The 21413-nt window shown below is 35.8% G+C and overlaps 1 protein-coding gene across 1 annotated transcript in view; it reads right to left on the reverse strand.

Annotated features, from left to right (window-relative positions):
- SLC4A10 (solute carrier family 4 member 10) overlaps positions 1–21413 on the reverse strand; it is a 155193-nt gene that overhangs the window by 86141 nt on the left and 47639 nt on the right. The window contains exons 5-8 of the mRNA XM_027776513.1: positions 20302–20459; positions 16281–16368; positions 10619–10765; positions 2341–2441 (exon numbers count right to left, since the gene is read on the reverse strand). Of these exons, the coding sequence (XP_027632314.1) occupies positions 2341–2441; positions 10619–10765; positions 16281–16368; positions 20302–20459 (494 nt within the window). The remainder of the gene's footprint in view (positions 1–2340; positions 2442–10618; positions 10766–16280; positions 16369–20301; positions 20460–21413) is intronic.

The raw sequence follows: 21413 nt of genomic DNA on the forward strand, positions 1-21413 counted from the left end.
GGGAAAGAGGAGGGGGAACCTTATAAAAGCTAAACTAGATAATTGTGGTTTTGATCCCCTATTGCCTAAACATGGCCTATCATATATCATTCACAAGAAAATAATGAATTTACTTGATATAAATTCATTTATTCCAAATATATTCAAGAACCACATTGAAACACTTGAAAAAGAATTTTTTTGAGAGAAAAATAGAATTAAATTGTGAAGTGATGCTGAAAAGCAAAGGACCAATTTTCTTTTCATCTATTAAGAATGAGAGCATTAGTGAATAGGTATTCGAAATCTTTGAAAAGTTAATGATAATATGCAAGCTTAACACTTGACTACTGAAAGTTCTTTGTGCTCCATGGAATAAAAGTGTGATATTAAAATGAGTAAGGCTATGATTAAGTTTCTACAGGAACGTTAATAGTGAAAAAACCTATTGTGTTCCAATATACTACTGCCAGTCTACTGAACATATCTAGATCATATGAAGATGTTAAACTTTTGTTCATTGATTTATTAATAAAAAAATCACTTGGCAATATTGTAATCACTTCGAAATGTTTTCTGTTAAGAAATACATTCTGATTGGCTTTGAAAACACATAAATTCAGAAAAACTAAAAATTTTGACTATATTTTTAATTTTCCTGACCTGATGTAGACAAATTAGTAACTACCTTACATGAGTATAGAATCATTGTGTTTTCCCAGTGATTGCTTCCAACAGAAAAGCATGGAGTATGAGAGGGCTGAGAAAAATAAAATCTCAATGAAAAAAAAAAAGACATTTGAACTCAGAGAAGCTCGCAGAGAACCTGTGAAATTTACACATGCACAAGATCATTTAGGTTTTCAACCTGTGTTTGGTAAAATATATGCATTTTTTTTATTTGGAGGATAATTTCTGAATCATTTGTTACCTTTGTCAAAGTTACAGTTCAAGACAGATTTACTCTACTTGTTTTGTTATCATTCATTTATCCCACCTAATCCCCAAAAGAACTTGAGGGGGTTATGAACTATTAATTAGTAATTAAATATATTTATAGTTTTTTATAGCATTTTATATTAGATCATCATTTTCTAATTAATTACTTATTAGAGCATACATTAGTCTGAACAGCTGTTATATTACTGTGTAATGAATGTGCTTTTAGCAGTAAAAATCTAAATCCGGAAGTGGTAGGTCATTACAGAGAACAGTGCAAGAGCAGCCCAGATGTGCACCAGCAACTCCAGGAGAGCAGATGAGTAATGGATACTTCAAGTCATGTCAGCAACAGAATCTGTGGAAGAACTCTGGAGAAGCGAAGATACCGGATATTGGTGACCTGGGAGGATTTAGGAAGCAGTAAGGAAAAGTGAACTTCGAAAAAAATCTATGCTATGTGGCACGTTACACCTGAGAGAAAAAAATATATCACCAAAAATAAAAAGATAGCATTTGAAAGTATGAAAGCAAACAGAACGAGTAACAAAGCTTTCAGTGAAGGGAAAAAAAGAAAAAAATTGTTTGACTCATCTCAAATCAGGTATTGAGCCTGAGGAAGATGTCAAAGGACATTTCCTCAGAGACAAAACATAGATAAAGGGAAAGAACATAGGAGAATAAAAATGCACAGAGTTGTCAGGAACTGGAAAGTCAGCTCAGAGGACACATTGCAAGCAGTACAGGAAACGGCCTTAGGGGAGGGGAGCACCAGTCCTGCAAAGCCTTTGCAATTGTCTTTAATTATAATGGAGGCCCTAAGTACACATTCCCTGAAGAGAGACCCACCCAAGAGTTTCTGATTTTCTGCTCACACATTGCTTGGAGAGAGACAAGCTGTCAAAAACCCATAAAGAACCATTTTAAGAAATAAATTGAAGCTTTCATCTCCTCAAAGATGTGTGATTAGAAAAATAAATCATATAGCGCTTTCAAATCACAGCCATAAAACTAAAAAATACCATTATATACATCCAACTTGCATTTAATGAGATAAGGTCTACAAGAGTGAGTTCTTGGTATTTATTTTTATTCCATCTTGAACTTGAAGCTTTCAACGGGCTCTTTTGGAAGAGTCAGCTGACAGTTTTCTTATTCATTATAAGAATCTGTGAATGCATTTTATGCACGACAAAATGAAAGACTAGGTAAGATAAAATAGAATGGTGTATCCACTGTTCTGGTTTAACAGTAATGGCAATCATTAGTTACTTCAGAAAAAGCAAATTAATTAGCATTTTTAACCCTCAAATAATAGATGCTACAATATAAAATAAACTAGACCTAAAAATAGCATTTATAAACAGAGAAAAACAGTAAGTCACTTGGTCCTGAAGTCCCATACAGGTGATTTTCACTAACCTTCCAGTTCGCTGGAGTTCAGGTCCACTGTGTCCTCCATGGGGCTCTGCTTCCCCATGAGCTGCTGTTCCATTTGGTACAGCAGTAATCTTCCTCTTCTCCTGTGGGAAGTTTTTGTTATTAGTGGTATAGTGGTGGTGGTGTTTCTGGCTGTTTGTTTTGTCTTAATTTAAGGTGTTAGCTGTCAATAACAATAACAAATTTCTTCTTTGAAGCAATATGTAGAATGATTAAGAGCCTAGCTTTGTTACTTATTTTCATCCTAACCTCTGGGAAGTTACCTAGCCTTCTGAGTGCTTCAGTCCCCTCCTCCATTTACTGGAGGTAACAGTACCTGTCCTACAGTGTGACTGAGAGAATTCAATGAGATGATGGGCATTTATTCATTCTTTCAACTCATATTGATTGAGTGCCTAGCGTGTGCCATTCTTTGTTACGACTGCTAGAGTTTAAAAGGTGAGCAAGTGAGAAGAGACAATAAACTTCAAATTTCAGGTAGAGGTAGTAGCTATGAAGGAAAAAGAAGGAAGGGAAGAAGAAAGACCAGGGTAGGTACAGGCTGGAGTGAAGAGGTGCGTGGTATGATGGCGTTACATGCCTGGCATAGTTTAATTGTTCAATAAGCATTAACTATTGTCATTATTTTTAAAGGATATTTGCTTCTATGGTTCCAGCCGATATCTTTCTATCCATGGAATAATATGTAAGTCCTTGTGACTCACAGAGGCCCAAGGACTTGCGGAAAGAACTCCTAATTGATCCAATGACAAACAAACTGAGATGAACGTAACAGCTGTTTTATCTACTTTTGTCAGTGAGGTTTTGTTTGTTTGTTTTAAATCACAAAGTATTACCAACAATTCTACCTATGGTCATCTGAGAGCATACCAATGGTTCAAAAGTGCTTCAAAGAATTTTAAAAACAGTTAAGTGGTGCAACTTTAGTTGACTTCCTTTTCAAAACAAAGTATAAATGTGAAGAGCACGAGTGACTCATCTGATCATACATACAATAGCGCATTTAGATAGAATAGTATATATTTTAAACATGAGAAAAAAAGTTCTAAAATGCACACAGTATCAAGGGGGAAAATGAAGTAAAATATATAAGAAGCACAAATAAAACACAACTTAATTTTTGAAATTAAAATATGCACACAATATAGGAAAGTTCGGTACTTAATATTTTTACTATTTCTCCAAGTATATGGATAGATACAAGGAGACTGAAATTTAACTCTCAACTGATAAAGGAACTACCATTATAGGTACAAAGGATACATTATTAAATCTGCTTCTTAATCAGTCAGGGAATATTCCTGAGCTTCCACATACCTTGGAAAGTAAATGATATTGGCCCAGTCGTGGTGGCCACAGGTAGTGCCACTGCTAGGGAAGCAAAAGACTGCATGGACGGTCAGGGTTTGATTCCCAGGCCGACCTGAACACACAAAGTACAGTTGCTTTCTCTAATTCTAGCTTAGTGGGAGACTGGGGCATAAAGATCGTGGTATGGTGAGACCCTGGAAAATGTTTATCTTTCTTTCTCTTCTCCCCCACCTCTCTCTCTCTCTCTCAACTTGCAAAAAAATAACAAAAGGAAAAGGAAAAGAAATTGATATTGTGTAGTCTTCACTATCTCTATGAGATTAAGTAAATCTTTGTCTTATAATACAATGGAAAAAGCTATACATTGATAATGAAAATGAAAACTCTACAGGACATTAACCACTCTAAAGTATATATTTCCTGAAGGAGTCAGGAAAAAGGCATCTGAAAAGGGTAGTGTGCATAAGCAATATCATTAAATACTCTGAAGAAAATATAATAAATACTTCTGGTCTGAAACAGATATTTTTAATTGTTTTAAAGAGAAATTTTTGCTATTGTGTACATGCACTCGCCGGAGAGACTGAGAGAGACAGAAAATGAGAAATCATCTCCCAGTTGCCACTCCAGAATCCTTTCTCCTTCATTCTTCTCTTGGGATTTTGGGTGTGCACACACACCCATGTGCTTGGCGTGAGTTTCAAGCTGCCAGGTCTGAGACTCGAACTGCAGTTGGCCATGTGGGAGTCCAGCACCTTAAGCACTATGATACCTTCTGGCCCCAGTATTTTCATTTTTTTAAAAAAATGTTAGCCCCTTAGAAATACACCAGTGGATAAAATCAGGCCTGCAGAGCTTAATATTCTAATAGGTAATATGGATAATAAATAAGTAAGCAAATAAGCAAATTAATTCTATAATGTGTTAGAAAGATTAAGAACTATAGAAAAAGAAAAAAATTGGAGCAGAATTAGGTTGGGAGTCTGGGATATGGGGTGGATAGTTGGATGGAAAGGTAGGGAAGGCAATTATAATTATAGTGGCCAGGTAGCTTCAGTGAGAAAGTGTCATTTTAGAAAAATTTGAGGTGATGAAGGACAGGAATAATGGAGGTGAGGGCAAGGCTGTCAAAAAAAGAATAAACAGCCAGCAGAGTAGTCCTAAGGCAGCAGTGTGGCCAGTGGATTTAAAAAGCATGGAAACCAATATTGCTAGAGAGGCATGAGAAAGGAGCTGGTAGGATATGACCAGATGTAAAGGGAGTCCAGATTGTGTAGATTTAGCATGCCAATGGAAGTTTTTGGCATTCATGCTGAGTAAAATGAGAAACATTTGCAGAGTTTTGAGGAGAGAAGTACAATCTAACGCAGAGTAATTCTGGCTGCTATGTTGTGAATGGATTCTAGGATCCTAGGGAAGAAACAAGAAAATATCCAGTTAAAGATATTTCAGTAAGCCAGGAAAAAGATGATAGTGGCTTAAACCAGAGAGGTGACAGTGACAATAGTGAGAAACATATAGTTATGAGAAATACTGAAAGCGAACAACAAAAAACAATTTCCTAGCAGAATGGAAGTCAGGTATAAGAAAAAGTAATAGGTATTTTTGGTTGATCTACTATAAGGATCCACTGTAATTACAATAGCAATTAATTAACATAGATTGTACTTGTGGAAAAGATTTTAAGAGATCAGAGATTTTTTTTATACTACCAGAAGTATTATATTGCCTTTTCTAGTATAAATGCAAAGATGTATACAGGTACAGAATTGAGACAATTGCAATTCAGTCCCAACTTTCAACATGTTAACTTTTAAATATAAGGCATTCAATTGGGCAAATATCAGTAGGCAGTTGTCTACTTCTTGGATTCAAGGTAGGAAATAAACATAAGAGAGGATTTAAAGCTATAAGATTGGATAACATGGGGGATCTTCAAAAAGTTCATGTAAAATGTGCATTAAGAAAAAACTATGCATGGATTTCAAAATTATTTTGCCTCAAAATAAACTCATTACTTTATTTTCCTTTTTTCTTGAACTTTTTATGTTCCCTCATATTACCAAGCAAGTGAATGAAGGTAAAGGAGAAAGAATGACTAAAAATTGAGTCTTACATTACTTTAACATTAAAAATCAGAGAAAAGAGGAAATCAGCAAAGGAGACTAAATAGGAGTAACAAGTTTATTAGGAGAAAAAACAAGAAACTAGGTTTTGGAAGCCACCAAAGAAGGCATTTCAAGGAAAAGGCAGTCATCAACTCCATCAAATGCTGCTGATCAATCGGTTAAATACCATGCAGACCAATAATTGACTAAGATTTAGCATTGTGGAGATAATTGGTAATCTCTGTTAGTATTTTAGTAAAGATTTAAGGGTGGAAGCCTTGCTGGTATGGATGTTTAGAGAACATTGGAGGAAAGGAATTGAAGACAGTATAGAGAACTCTTGTGTGGCATTTTGTTGCAACAAACAGAAGGGAAATGGGTGAGTAACTAGCAGGGATAGTGGTATCAGGAAAGCTCTTTTTGTAAGATTGGTGAATTAATGGAAACAATACGGAGGTTTCTCATAAACCTACAAGTAGAACTTCCACATGACCCAGTAATCCTACTTCTTTGTATTTACCCAAAGGTAGGAAAACACTCACCCAGAAAGACATTTGTATATCCATGTTTACTGCAGCCTTATTTACAATTGCTAAAACATGGAACCAACCTCAATGTCTAAAAACTGCTGACTGGGATGAAAAACTGTGGCACAAAGATACTATGGATGATTGCACAGCTATAAGAAATAATGAGATTCTATTGTTTGACTCCAAATGGATAAATATAGAAGACTTAATGTTGAGTGAAGTGAGCCAGACTTGGAAAGATACACATTGTGTATCCCCACTGATTTATACTGAGTGCTACAGCAGAGGTTGAGAGACTTGAAACTGTGATGGTGGAGAGGGTGGGTATAAATGCTACAGACTGTCAAGGGTGAGAGTGGATAATAGAGAGTGGGCAGTGTAGGGTAGGTATGAGGTACAAGGCGAGGAAACATTTGACAGATGGAAAAATGCTAAAAAAAAATAAAACATTTACATTATGAAATTAACTAAATTCTGTTCTGTAGCAGGTTATTTCAGAAATTGGTTTAACTGTATATGTTCATTAGGATTAAAATATACATGATGACATTTCTATTCATCCCAATAATTTCAAGCCAATTGTTGATTTGTCATGTATTTTTTCATTTGTACCTTTGATAATATCTTGATTTTTTCAAATTGGTGAATTAATAGAATGGTATATGCTAATTAAAATGTTACAATATAGGCTCAGCTGCTGTAGTACAGCAATAATGCCTGCACTTCACAAGGCCAGAAACTACAATGCATGCAGATCACAAGTTTGGATCCCTGGGTTGGCCTGAAAACACACTGGGCACATGCATGAGTGCCCAAGTTACTGATGGCTGGAGTAGGGGGCTACAAAATGGAAAAACCCTGTCTAGAGTGCCTCTGTCTCTGCGTCTTTGTCTTCATGCACCTAAGCACTCTCTTTCTAGGTGGAAAAAATTGACAGAACTAAAGAATTCATGACATAGCGAAAAGAGAGAATTGATAATGTCCATGAGAACACACGAAGAGAGGGGCTCTAGAGCACAGTAGGCTGACTTTGGATATCTCGTCAACAGTAATGTGTGGAAAGGCAGAGTGTACAACTGCTGGCAGTTGGATAGGTGCAATGGCGTGAATCTGTGTAAGTTCTTCAATTGTCTCAGATTTCTCAGGGAAATAAGAAACAAGTGAAAGAGAGAGCAAGGCTCAAAAAGGGATGTGCTGAAAGTTTGAGGAAATAGAAACAGGTATGAAATAATCATCTGGAGAGAATGATTGGAGTAGGAAAATATAGTCAGGAAGCATGATGAACTTGGAGCATTAAGGATCCATTTGAGGTCAGTGGACATGAATTTATGTAAGAACAGTCAGTGCAGTTACATGTTTTCCTTCAACTTCAGCTACATCAATGCAGACACAAAGTGTTGGATTCTCACAGAGTTGTGGTTTTAACCAGTAAGTATATGGCATGAGAGAAAAGCAAAGAAGTTAATATTACATTCAAGGAAGTGATTATAATGATTGACACACATTTTTAATATTTTCAGGGTTACCACTTTATATGACAGGTGATTATTTTCTTAGCTGAAAGGAAGAGTATTTAAAATGCTATGTATTTAAATTGCACATTTCAATAGAATAAAAACCATGGAAACTTTCGGGGGATGGGTACAAACACTTGGATGTATATCAGGTCAAATGCTCAATGTATATTAATTCACTTTAAGGTACAAAAAATATATAGCGTGATTCTATCATTCAATTACAACCTGCATTTTTGAAACATTAATGTAAAGAAGCAGAGAGCATGTCTCCAAACCATACTCACTGCATAGAACTATGCTGTCTAATATGATAGCTACTAACTGCAATGTGTTTGTTTAAGTTCATTGAAATTTAAAATTCAGTTCTTCAGTTGCTGTATCCACATTTCCAGTGCTTGATAGTGACTTATTAGGAAACAAAGGCATAAAGTATTTCCATCACAGCAGAAAGGCTATTGATCAGTGCTGATACAGAACATCAGTACAAAGAGGTCAAAGTATTTGTGCAAGGTCATGTAAACAGATAATGGCAGAACAGCTGTCTTAATTCTTAATCCAATTTTTTTTTCTTCTGCTGCCTCCCAAAACCCAGATCCAATCATTAATTCTCATTTTAAAGGGTCTCATAAAAATAGTAAATAACAGACTTCGCATTCCTTGACTTGCTTCAAACCAGTATTTTTTTTAATACTTTGCTGTTAATATTTTTAAAAAACTAACTGATGTTACAGGAAATTTAAAGTCTCATTCTCAAGATATGAACTGAGATTTTTCCTCCAATACCATCAACTAAATAATTTCTTTCTTCTCCTTCTTCTTATTCTTATTTTATTTTATTTTATTAAGGATGATATTGCTTTTTCCAATATTTCTGTGTAAAGATATATACAAGTACATAAATAAGATAATCTACAACCCTTACAATTGCTCGTTAAGCAATTGCCTTTATGTCAATAGTAGATCAACTAAAACTATGAGGTTGCAGTACAGAATCACAAAATTGTTGATCAAAGGAAAATAGATAGTATTTTATTATAAAATGATTTCAAAATACAGATACATAAAATCATATATTTTCTTCCTTTCATTTTCTTTAGGTTTTTACCATAAGGCACATGCGCTTGCTAGAAAAAGAGAGAGAGAGACAGTGAGAGGGAAAGTGAAAAATCACCCCTCAAGCAGGATGGCCATACTGCAATCCTCTCTCCTCCAATCTCCTCCGGGGATTTTGGGCATGCACACACACATGTGCCCAGTGTGGATTTCAAGTTGCCAGGTAAGGGACTCAAACCGTGGTCATATGGGAGTCCAGTGTCCTAACCACCATGCAACCTGCTGGCCTGTATCAGTATGTTTTCTTTAAAGCGACAGCAGAATTGGGATCAATTTTTCATGTACTCATGGCTGAGCAGTATGCCTGCATATTTTCCTATCTCTGGCTAATCAGGGAAGCTTCTATCCTGGCCTGGGGCAATTAGACTATCTCCTGCTTCAACTTGGACATTAGAGTCAGACAGGATGGACACTACAGATGCAAGGGTCAAAATCAGGGCTGAGTTAATGACAATTATGGGGGTGGTGGGAAGTGATTCAATAGGAACAAGGGTGGCAACATGAGGAGTAGGCTTAAGAAGCATTTGGCCACCATTTCCAACAGTCATGCCTGCAATAATAAAATGACCCCAAACAATAGTAATGCTCTTTGTTTCTATCTTTCTGGATTGTGTGACTGGTAAAATGCATACTAGTATTTTTTTACTTGTTTGTTCTTTTGTGTTTTTTGCTTGCTTGTTTGTTTTTGCTAGAAGGCACATGTACTGACCAGAAAAAGAGAGGATAAAGCACCCCCCTTGGGAAAGGTCACAGTGCAACTCCCCTTTTCCATTTCTCCATTCTTTCAGGACTTCAGGCGTGCACTCACACACATATGGCATGTTTCTCAAGTCACTTGGACCTGGGACTTGAACTGCTCAGACAACTATGTGGGATTCAGCTGCCTTAACCACTAGGTTACAGAACCGATCCAACATTACATCTTTTTAGGCAGAATTTTCACAATTTTTATACCACATATCCACATAAAAGTAATGCAAACATAAGAAGTATAATAAAATTCTTCCTACCACATGATTAACAGTAACAGATTTTTCTGCATGACATGATTAAGTCATGCCTTTGAATTTTCTTAATAATTGCCAATTTCAAAGGTCTGTATCAGAATACAGAACGATAGTACTGGGCTCTTTCCAAGGCAATATTATACATTGTTGTTAAAATTTTAATATTTTCCTCTGTAATATTTTAAGTTGGATCTAAATTCTTTCCAGGCACATAGGACTGTTTGATTTAGTAAATTATCATCAAAATGTCAAATTTTAAAGATCAGGTGGCATGGTGGTTAAGGCGCTGGCCTCCCACTTGGCCAATGGTGGTTTGAGTCCTGAACTCGGCAGATTGAAAATCACGCTGAGTGTATGTTTGTGCCCCAAATCCCAAGAGAATAGAGGAGAAGGGATTTTAGTATGGTCATCCCCCTGGGGGTTGATTTCTCACTTCCCTTCTCTTTGGTGAGCACACACATCTTATGGCAAAAACAAAACAAACAAAACAAAGTCAAATTTCTTGTGAAGTGTGTTGGATGGTATCAAAAAGAAAATTTTGCAACTTCATGCCCTTGCCTTTTTAGAGGTTATAATTTAAAATCCTTTGAATCTTGTTGATGGATCATACTATTTTAGGGCATGTGTTTAAAAGACATAATGGGGTTTTAAAGAGCGTTTTCAAATATACATACCTGGGAAGGAACGTTTTTGGGAGGCTCTATTCGAATGCTTGGATCCCATTCTCCAGGAGGGAGAACAGTAACCTGATCCAGAAATTCATCAATTCCTGATACCAAGTCATTACGATCTCTAGCTTTATAAGCAACATCATGAAATACCTACAGAAGAAAAAGAAACATCATTAGTAGCTTAAAAACAATGATAAAGGGACCAGCAAACAGCGTAATGGCTATGTTGCTGGACTCCCATGTAGTCGACCACAATTCAAGTCCTGGACTCAGTTGCTTAAACACACGCCAGGTGCGTGTGCATGTGAGCCCAAGATCCCAAGAGGAGAATGGAGGAGAAGGAAGGGATTGCACCACGGCCATCCTCCCTGGAGGGTGATTTCTCATTTTCTGTCTGTCTCTGTCTTTCTGGTGAGCATATGCACCCTGTGGCAAAAAACTCCCAAAAAAAAAAAGAAAAAAAAACAAATAATAAATCTGAATGTGTTCACTGTTTTTATTTCCCATTATATCACATCTGATTCTAACAATTTGAAGAAATAGGCAACTTTGAACCCAAAGAATTTTTTAATGTAAAATATTATAACTTAGCTTATTTTATGAATCCACACAGATATCTGCTTTTCCTAAGGTGCTAGAATGAATGTTGAAATTTCTAGAGGCAAAGAGTAAGGGAGACGAGAAAAAAAGAAAGAAGAAAAGAAGGAAGGAAGGAAGAAGAAAGCTCTTTAAGCTAAAATTAATTATTTAAGCTAGGCCAACATTATTTATGTGTGGTTAAATCAGTTTTTTTGAAGGAAGCTATTCCTTAAAAATAGAGATTGGAATTTGTAGACAGTATGAGAAAGACTAGCCATATTTAACCCTGGCATACAGAAACTAATTAAAAAGGCTAATTTTGTTTCAATTTTGAAAATTATGATAGGTAACAAGTATTTTCTGTATACATATTATATCTATATAATGCAGAAAATACACTTTCTTTCAAAGTATGAATTACACTCAAACACACACACAAACACACAGACACTTTGGTAGCTGGGCTGTTGACCAGTATCTCAGATATATTTCTGGACACATGGTAGGAGGTCTCTTTGCCATTTTCTGATTTTTGGATGAGCTATGTGTTATTTAGGTGTAGACATATCTCTTTGAATCAAAGCTGTGAACACCAGGGTGTGACTTACCATGTTTCTTTTTGTCTGAGCAAACACAGGTACAGACCGAGCTTCTGTGAGCCTGGGTGCCTAAGTGACTATGGAAGAACCAGGTTCCCTCTGCTAGTGATGGACATTCAGCACAATAGAAAAAAAAACCTTGTTGTTTTATGCCACTGACATTTTAGTTGGTATTCCTGCAGAAAACCTAATCTCTTTTGACTTACACAGGAATGATCCACTTAATACAGTAAGTAGAGAAAGTAAAAATAAAGATAAGCAGAAAAATTATTTCTGATACTTTTTGTATTTCACATAAATGAAATGTAACAGACAAATATTTGAGATTAATGACTCCCATATTATTCTTTATGTTGGCCTATATTCTAGTGACCAAGTAGTATAAAATTCCTTGGAAAATCCTGTTTTCAAACATTTTATTCTGCTTTTAGACCATTTGTTTCCATTTCTGGCTTGATACTCAACTTAAACTACTGACAAAGTGATAATGATCTTTTTAAAAGACTTTTTCTTGACTTTCCAACTAGAAAGACTTTGCAAAATGTTCATAAAATATCACTGGTGTGATAAACATGTAGTCTTTTCTTGAGATAATACGAAAATATCAAAGATATAGTAATGGTTTAGTTGTATTTTAAGAAGGAGACTTTTAAAGTATTTCAAACAGTCCTGCCCAGTCACAGTGGTACAGATGATAACATGCTGCTCTGTGGTGCTGGAAGCTACATGGTCAACCAGGACTTCAGATCCTGAACTGACCTGAATCACACCTGCAGGCACACACCTAAGATCTTATCTGGAGGGCTGAGGGAGAGGGGTTGGCTGTGATGAGACCTCTTCCAGGGTGCCTGTCTCTCTGTTTTTCTCCATAGTCTTTCTCAGACGTAAGAAATAAGATAAACCTAAAAACCAAACTAACACAGATATCCCTGGCACAAACCACCAACTTTATGGCTTAGAATATTCTCTTCTAAAGATTTTATATGGCCCCGAGACCTAATTTGAACACTTAAGAAATACAAATGTCCTTAATCTTTAATGAGAGTTTACTCTATTTTTCCTTGAAATCTTTCTTAATGTAATCTCATGTAATTAAATAATTGTTTCAGGGACCTTCAGGTGGCATGATGGTTAAGGCGCTGAACACTCCCACATGGCTGACCATGGTTTGAGTCCCAGACCTGGTGGCTTGCTTTCTCACTTTCTCTCTCTCTGTCTCTCTGGTCAAATTAAAATAAATAAATTAATTAATAAAATTAAATAAATAATTCTTAATTAAAAAATTGTTTTAAGAGATCACATGATCCTATACCTTGCTTTAAACAGATTATGTCCAAATTCATCCAGGAAAAATTGATTTCCTATTATTTTAAAGCTCCTCAAATATATAGACACAATAATTTATTTGTTAAATTAAAAATAGTATGTATTATTGTCTTCCTATCACCAATTTCCAACAATATTAAATACTTTCTTAATAACAAGTACTAACAACTTTTCCTTTCTCTTTATAGTTTTCACTGTAATTATAGTTAATTATAATTAATAGTTAATTATATAATTTCTTTTTATTGTCCACTTAGCCTGCTAAAGCATGAGTTCTAAACATTTATTCAATAAATATTAAACTATGTAGGTACTAGGGGTACAACAGTGAAAAAAAAGCAACAAAAACCCATGTTTTATGGATTTTACATTCTGTGAGTGGGGTGGAAAATAAACGATATAAATGATTATATACTTTGATGGATAATGGAAAGTATAATGGAGAAAAATGAAGTAAGAATAGAGAATAAGGATGTGACTGAGGGATAGTTGGATTTTAAGTACAGTGATAAAGGAAAGACTCAATGAGTAGACATCAAACAAAGACCTGTTGGAGATAGGGATGCGAGTCGTGCCGCTATAGGAGCAAGAACTTTACAGCTGAAGGGGATTTAGGGAACATGAAATTCATGTCTGAGAAGTACAAAGGAGGCCAGTTACTGGGAAGACAGAGTAGCAGGAGATGACATCTGAGAGGTGCAGTGGAGGAGGGAGGGTGACATTGTGTCAGACTTTGTAGGTCATCATAAGAACTTTGACTTTTACTGATCAAGATGAGAAACGATGAGATGGTCAAGCTGTAAAGGGTTGCTCTAGTTGTGTTGAGAATGCAATGGAGTAGGGTAAAAGCAGAAAGAACTGGGAGACTGTTGCAATAATAGAATAATAATAGCAACATGAATCAAGTGATAGCGGTGAAAGCCAGGTGAGGGTGCAAAAATTCTGATGTAGTAAGACTCCGGATATATTGTGAAATTAGAGCCAAGAATTTATACTGACTGATCAGGAGAGAAATAGAGGGGTCAAAGATGACCTCAAGCTTTTTCCGTGAGACCAATGGCCCTATCTTTTTTCTCTACAACTGTATGTCCAATAAGTGACTGGCAATAAATGTATATTTGTCATATTAATAACATTGAAGAAGTACTGTTACTATCATTCCCAGCTTATAAATGAGAAAAGTGAGGCAGAGAGGGTTGAGATTCTTTAGTCTGAGATCACACAAGTAGGATATGTATTTCTATCCTCCTTTGTTTCCTCTATCCCTCTTTTCCTTTTTTTTTTTTTTCTATTTTATTCTTTTCCTACCCTTCTTTTTAAAAGATAGGGACTCTGAGTCATTTTTGTAGCTGATAGAAATAATATAGCAAGAACTATAAGGAAACCACAATGAATAATTAAGGGGCAGAGTCTTCCTTAAGTCAGTGGGTGGGAAGAAGAAATGAACCGGAAAAGAAGACTAAGAAAGAGCCAGCAGTGAATTAGGGGGGAAAAGAAACAATGCATAAGAGGACTTTTTACCCTTATATTTATTTTTACTCTTTTTGGTCCTTTGCTGTTCCATATATTCCTTAGAATTCAAGCTCTTTGGCAAACACCTGTTGAGATTTGGACTGAAAGTGTATTGGTTTCTCTCTTGTTACTATTGCTTGACTAGACTATGGCAACATTGTCTTAAGAGATCTTCCTGCTTTAGCCTGTGCTCTGCCACTTACTACCCTAACCTCAAAAGCCAAGTGATCATTTTTAAATGTAAGACAAACCATGTCATTTCTCTGCATAAAACAGTCCATTCACTTCCCAACTCATTCTCTCTTTATGTGACGTACAACTACCCTGCACACTGGCCCGATTCCTCTCCGACCTCATCACTAGGCTCTCTCTCTTTCTCACTCCTGCTCAGCCTCATGGTTGCTGTTCCCCAGATATTCTACACACTTGTCCCAAAGCCTTTGCCGTTGTTTGTCCTTTGGCTTGGAAAGCTCTTCCTTCAGGTATCTGCCTGGCTTGCTCCCTGTCCTCTTTTAGGTTCTCTGCTGAATATCTCCACAAGACCTTCTTTGGCCACTTTAACGACAACTTTCCCAGTCCTCATCTATTGCCCTTTCTTACTTTCCTGGTTTTATCTACAGCGTTTATCACTATGTGCCATATATTTTACTTATTTATATGTTAGTCTGCCTTTCTATTACACTATTGAGTTAATAAAAGAAAATATATTTTGTTCACTGCTGTATCTCAGCATCTTCAACAGTGCTGATAAATAGTTTACATCCAATAAAAGTCTATTGAATAAAGAATAAAGTAAGGGAGAGACTTGTCTTACTAGAGATCAGGACTCATTATAGGGCTACATAATTAAAACAGTATGACATTAGCATAGAGATGAATGATTTTTTTTTTGGGGGGGGGGAGAGGTTTTTGCTAGAGAGTGCATGCACTTGCCGGAAAGACAGAGATAGAGAGGCAGAAAGTAAGAAATCACCCCCACACCAGGGGGGATGGCCACACAAGTTATAGGATACTCCTTTTTATGTTCTTGTTTTTAAGATCCTATATTTTTTAAACAAATATCTCTTTGAGAACCTGCTGAAAGCTTCTTCCAGTCTAAAAAAAAAAAATCTACATATCATTTACATAGAAAAATTTTCGTGCTATATCAGGACAGTCACAAACTCCTTGAACTTCATCTGTAGCTTCTCTAATAGTCCAAACACTCCCGGGATAAGAGCATCCACACTCAGGTAATTTTAGAGAGGTGATAGATGTCGCCTCGCTATTGGTGTCATATGTACTACTCGGACACTGCCACTGTTTTTGATTTGGGCCTGAAAATGATTTTGCTCCCAAGAAAACTTCCAATTATATGAACAATGGTGCTTCATTTGGCAGTATAAACACTAAAAGGGAAATATTAATTATATTCTTAATATCATTGAATACATTTTTCCTAGAATATGAAGTTTTAAATATATTCGTGTATGTTTGTTTATTATGACTGGGAACAAAACTTTATGAAGAAAAGTTTGTAGTGGAAGCTTGGGAGAATGAGAGTCATTTCAGAGAAATCTGATTCACAGCAGATTGTCATAAAAATGGGACATCCAAAAGTTCGGTATACCTAGTGGGGAGAAATGTTTCCAATGAACTTGAATAAATACCTCATCTGTCATTAGGGTTGCAATTGATCTGCCAATCTCATGGTACTGTTGACCCTTTCCCAGGGGTCCCAGAAGAATGAACAAAAATCTGTAATTAAGAAAAAAAAGAGAAATGTTTCAAGGTAGAACTATAAAAATAATTCTAGTAGTACATAATCACTCATCTCAAAAGAATTACTGAAGATGGGTTTTGATGTGAGACACTTCCATGGTTTTTCACAGTTGAATATTACTTTGAAACAATTTACCATGATTGATTCACACAATCCCTCAGCAATAAGAAGAGATGACAATTTCATTTTTTTTCTTTTCTTTTTTTTTCTTTTTAGTGGTTTTTGCTATAACGCTCATGCGCTTGCCAGGAAGACAGAGAGAGACAGAGAAACAGAAAGCAAGAAATCACCCCCCAGAGGGGATGGCCACACTTCATCCCTCCTCCTCCATTCTTCTCTCAGGATCTTGGGCATGCACACACATGTGCCCGGCATGAGTTTAAGCCACCATGTCCAGGACTCAAACAGCGGTCAGCTACATGGGAGTCCAGCGACATAGCCATTACGCCAACTTCTGGTCCACAGATAGCAACTTTCTTTTTTTTTAATCTCAGTGTTTATTCATTTAGTTATGTACACAGGCTACACAAGTGTTACTGAGAATTTTAAGAATTCTGCCCTTCTTAGAAAAGGAAGGTGGGGGGACCAGCAGATACACGACTGTGGTTTGACTCCTGGCTCCAGTGGCTTAAAACTCATGCCAGGTGGGAGTGTGTGAGTGATCAAAATCCCAAGAGGAGAATGGAGAAGGGATTGTGGCATGGCCATCTCCCTGGGGGGAGATTTATTGTTTTCTGTCTCTCTGTCTCTCTTTGTCTCTGCAGGCATGCGCATGTGCCCTCAGTTAAAAAAGAAAAGAAAAAAAGAAGAGAAAGGAAAAGAAAGAAAAGGAAGGTGGGAAAAGTAAAATCCGATCAAACCTTTCTGAATTAGAAAGAAGAAAATTCACTTGTATACAAAATGGAAAACAGTTCAAAGGGGGAAACAGTAACATGATGTTATAAACAAAGAGAAACTATATGGTCAAAAAAACAATAGATGTACGTAAAATTGATATTAAATGTAATAATTTAATAAGTAATTATTGTCAGGAATTAAAGGTCACTTAGGCAGAAGAATATAGGGAATTAACCATCTATTCCAGTTCCAGAATACAAATAGGAGCCACACTGTAATATATCATCTACCTTAGATGGATGGCCTGGCAAATTTATCATCACTAGTGATATGTATAAAGAAATCAAGATATGCTCTAACTTTAAAAGACTTGTAATTATCCTCTCTGAGGTCAATGCTTCCGGGAAATTATGAAAATTAAAGAATGACCCTATGTTCCACAGGATAATTTTATGGTGTTGATTTGTTAAGTGGTTTATATCATTAAGTACAAAGATTAATGGGGTTATAAGGTATACTAAAATAGTTGCTATAATTCTACCTTTCCCTTAATTATAAACTTTAGAGATTGTACATGTTTTTACATGAAATAAGAAGATCCAACTTAATAGTTTCTCATGTCAGTTGTAACTGAATTTGAGTCAATTCCTAGTATATAAAAATGTCTGGAACCAGCAGATGACTTAGCAGTTACATCACTAGACTACCATGTGGGTGACCATGGTTCGAGTCCTGGACCCAGTGATTTGAAAATCACACCAGGTATATGTGCATGAGTGCCCAAGATCCATGATCCTCTCCTCTAGGGGGTGATTTCTCACTTTCCCTCTCCCTATCTCTTTCTCTCTTTCTGATGAGCTCACATGACCTAAGGCAAAAATCTTCTAAAAAAAAAATCATCAGATCATCGACCACACATTTAAAAATGGTAATAGCTAAATGTAATAGCAGATGCTTTATCAAGTATAGTACTTTTAAGAAATTTTCTAACTTATGTGCATCTTGCTCTTTTTCAAATTTCCATTCTAAGGGCTATTTACAAAGTTCTAAAAGATTATTCTCTGACATTTCTACTATATGTTGCCATTATATTTGTGATGTGTCCTTTTGTCCTCCTGTGAAAGAATAATTAGGAACATTAATGGCTTTCTTTATCCTGTTTGTCTAACTAACCTTCCATTGTCACCTTTCCTAACTGAATAGTCCGGTCTTTTGGATCTCTCCTTAATGGTTTCTCTTGAGAGCCCCTATTTTTTTTCTCCATTGTTCTCTACACATATTTTGCTATGTCAGTCTGAAACGAGGTCACCTAAGTCTGACAGTTTTCAAAGTGGAAGTACATAACCCCATTACAGTTCTTCTCTACTCCTGGGAATTTTGTCTGGCCTTTGAAATACCAGGACTATTTTTGTCACAAATAGCCATCATTTACTTGAACATCAGACAGCTGCCTAAATGGTGGACTGTGAATGTACTGTTCAGAAGACTGAAAAAGGAAATTTAGACTGCCAAAACAATACCTCTACAATTAGCAAGTTTGACATCTTAAATCTGAATTCCAGGTTTCCAGAAACTCTGAATAGATTTCAGGTTGTGCATAGAAAAATACAGCTTTACTCATATACAGCCAGATGCCACTTCAATGTGCTCATTTCACCCTCTTTTTTTTTCATTTAAGTCACATCTTTTTTTAACATTTAAAAAAAGTTACATTGACTCACTGTACATCTTCACAGTGTACAAAATGCTTCTTGCCAGCATGAATACAGTACATTTCACCGTCTTTTAAAGTAAAAATGGATGCGTATCCAAAATCTCAGAAGCCTTCAAACACAATAAATAGAAAGTGCTCTCTATAATCTGAAATGGAAACTAAGTTTCTCCTTCAAATCAGAGAGTCAGGCACAGGTTACTGAACTCTACATCCCATTCCTGTCAGCTGAGCTCGACAAAGGTAGGCCTCTCCTGACTTTGCCATTCCATATTTCCGGAATATTTTATACATAACTAAAGCAACTAGGTAATATCATTTGCTATATTCAAGTTAAGGGTAAAAGTACATAGAGGAAACGTATTTTACAAACCCAGTTGCCACAGCACCTGAACTTTTCATCATTTTAACTTTTTTGAAGCATTGGATATTTGGACAAGACGTACTGACAGCATCTAAAACAGCTATAGCACCAAACAAGAAGCATGGTTGTGTGGGAAATGGAGTCCTGGATGTGTTTGCTGTTGGAATGCGATCAGAGTCCTATGTGTATGTAGTAACTGTATTGGATACTGAGAGTGGAGAAGAGAACAAGTTTCCTAGATAAGTTGCTAGGAATCTAATCTACTAAAAGCCAATATTCTATCTTTTTTTCTTTCTTTTCTTTTCTTCAGAATTTTACCCATGGACAGTTTTTTTAATTTATAAAATAAGAATAAATGATAAATGGCATGATTCAGTGTGCATTATTATTAAACAGCTCATTTTTATGCGTAGTTAAAAGAGCCAAGTTTAGGTAATCAAATTAAGTCTGTATCTCACTCACATTTAACCACATGGCTGTGATGCAGCTCCCAGTGATTCTTCAGACCCTGTGTGTGGGAGGCATAGTGCCTAGGACTGAAACATGCTGTGTATTTGATAGGGAAGGGGCTAGCCTAATTCACTCAGTGTAAGTGAAAACTGAGTAGAAACTGATCTTGAGTTTGCACTCATACAGAATCCTCTCTTCTTTAGCTCACAGTTTAATATAATCTTCCCGGAAAACCTAGCTTTCTATCACATCTTTTTCAAAAAAAACACAAAAGATTTGCATGGTTATATAGACCAGTGGACCTAGAGATTAGAAACATACCTAGAATAAGACACAGAATGAAAAGGAGGAGGAAAGCATAGACTCACTTTTATTTTTATTTTATTTTTTTCTTCCTACATAAAGAGAAAAATATAACAAGTTTTGTGGATTACACATTAGTTTCTAGTCAAAACTCTAACAGGAAATTTTATATTAATCCTCATTCCCCCCCCAAAAAAAAAATTGATTCAAGAAAAATGTAAAAGATGCTCTTATATACTTTACCTGGTTGGGATTGGAACTTCAGCCAGCCCTTGAAGCAATACAGCTGGAGACAACCTAACAAATGCAACTACAGTTCGATCCAAGAATTCCAGTTCTCCAACTAAGATATTTGAAGCTTCAGCACCTGGAGGAATCTTTTTCATAAAATGCAGATCAACCTGTGAGCATCAGAAAGTGAATAAGGTAACTTAAAATAGGAAAATTTGAAAATCATATTTTAGCACATCTCTACCTATAGGAATCCGTCAGTAAATATAGCATAAATAAATACACATAAACGTGTCACTAGGCCTTTCTATGATAACTTTTTTCTTTACTTGTGTATTAGTTTAACTTGTCAACTATCAATGGAGTAGTCTGGCTTTTCTATTCATTATTTTAAAAAGAAGGTTCTTTACCAGCCTTAGAATTTTAGGAGAAAAAAGTGCATATGCTCAATTAAATAAGAATACTTTAACCATAATTTAATTAGGCTTTGCCACCAGATTTAATATTTTCTACTTCATTGCCTTAACTTTGCATGCAAAACATTTTGTTTCATTTATATTAAGAATACGCTTTTTCAAAATACATATAATTATGTTTCTCTTTATAGTAAAAGTGACAGCGTTAGCCAGTATCTTTATTTCACTTGTTCTATATTGTGCACATTATATCCATGATATGATAATTCTCAAATTTCAGTTTATCACAAGATAATTTAGATATGACAGATAAATAATACAAAAATTAACATTTGGAGTTGTTGAAGAGCCATAGTTGAATTTCCAACATGAGATGTCTGTGACTGGAATGAATGCACACCAAACAAAAGTGATTATCAACAAGGAGAAATGCTAAGAACAAAGAGTGAAATCTGGAAAATGAATGTAAAATATCCTGGAGAATAAGTATACATTTTTTTATGCACAGGGCCTTAGTGAAAAAACCAAACAGTGAGTTTAAAGTAAATTTAATAAGGCATATTTCTCATTTCTATTTTATTCGAGTTGCTTTTTTAGGAAATTTTCTTTTTAAAGGGAAGGGAGCTTATTGGCTCTAGTAATGTGGTTTATGCTTTCTCAATAATGAAATGGGGCCATAGATCAAAGCAGAAATAGCTAAGGGAAAGA

Source organism: Tupaia chinensis, unplaced genomic scaffold, assembly GCF_000334495.1.
Source record: "Tupaia chinensis unplaced genomic scaffold, TupChi_1.0 Scaffold000674_2, whole genome shotgun sequence".
NCBI lineage: Eukaryota > Metazoa > Chordata > Mammalia > Scandentia > Tupaiidae > Tupaia > Tupaia belangeri.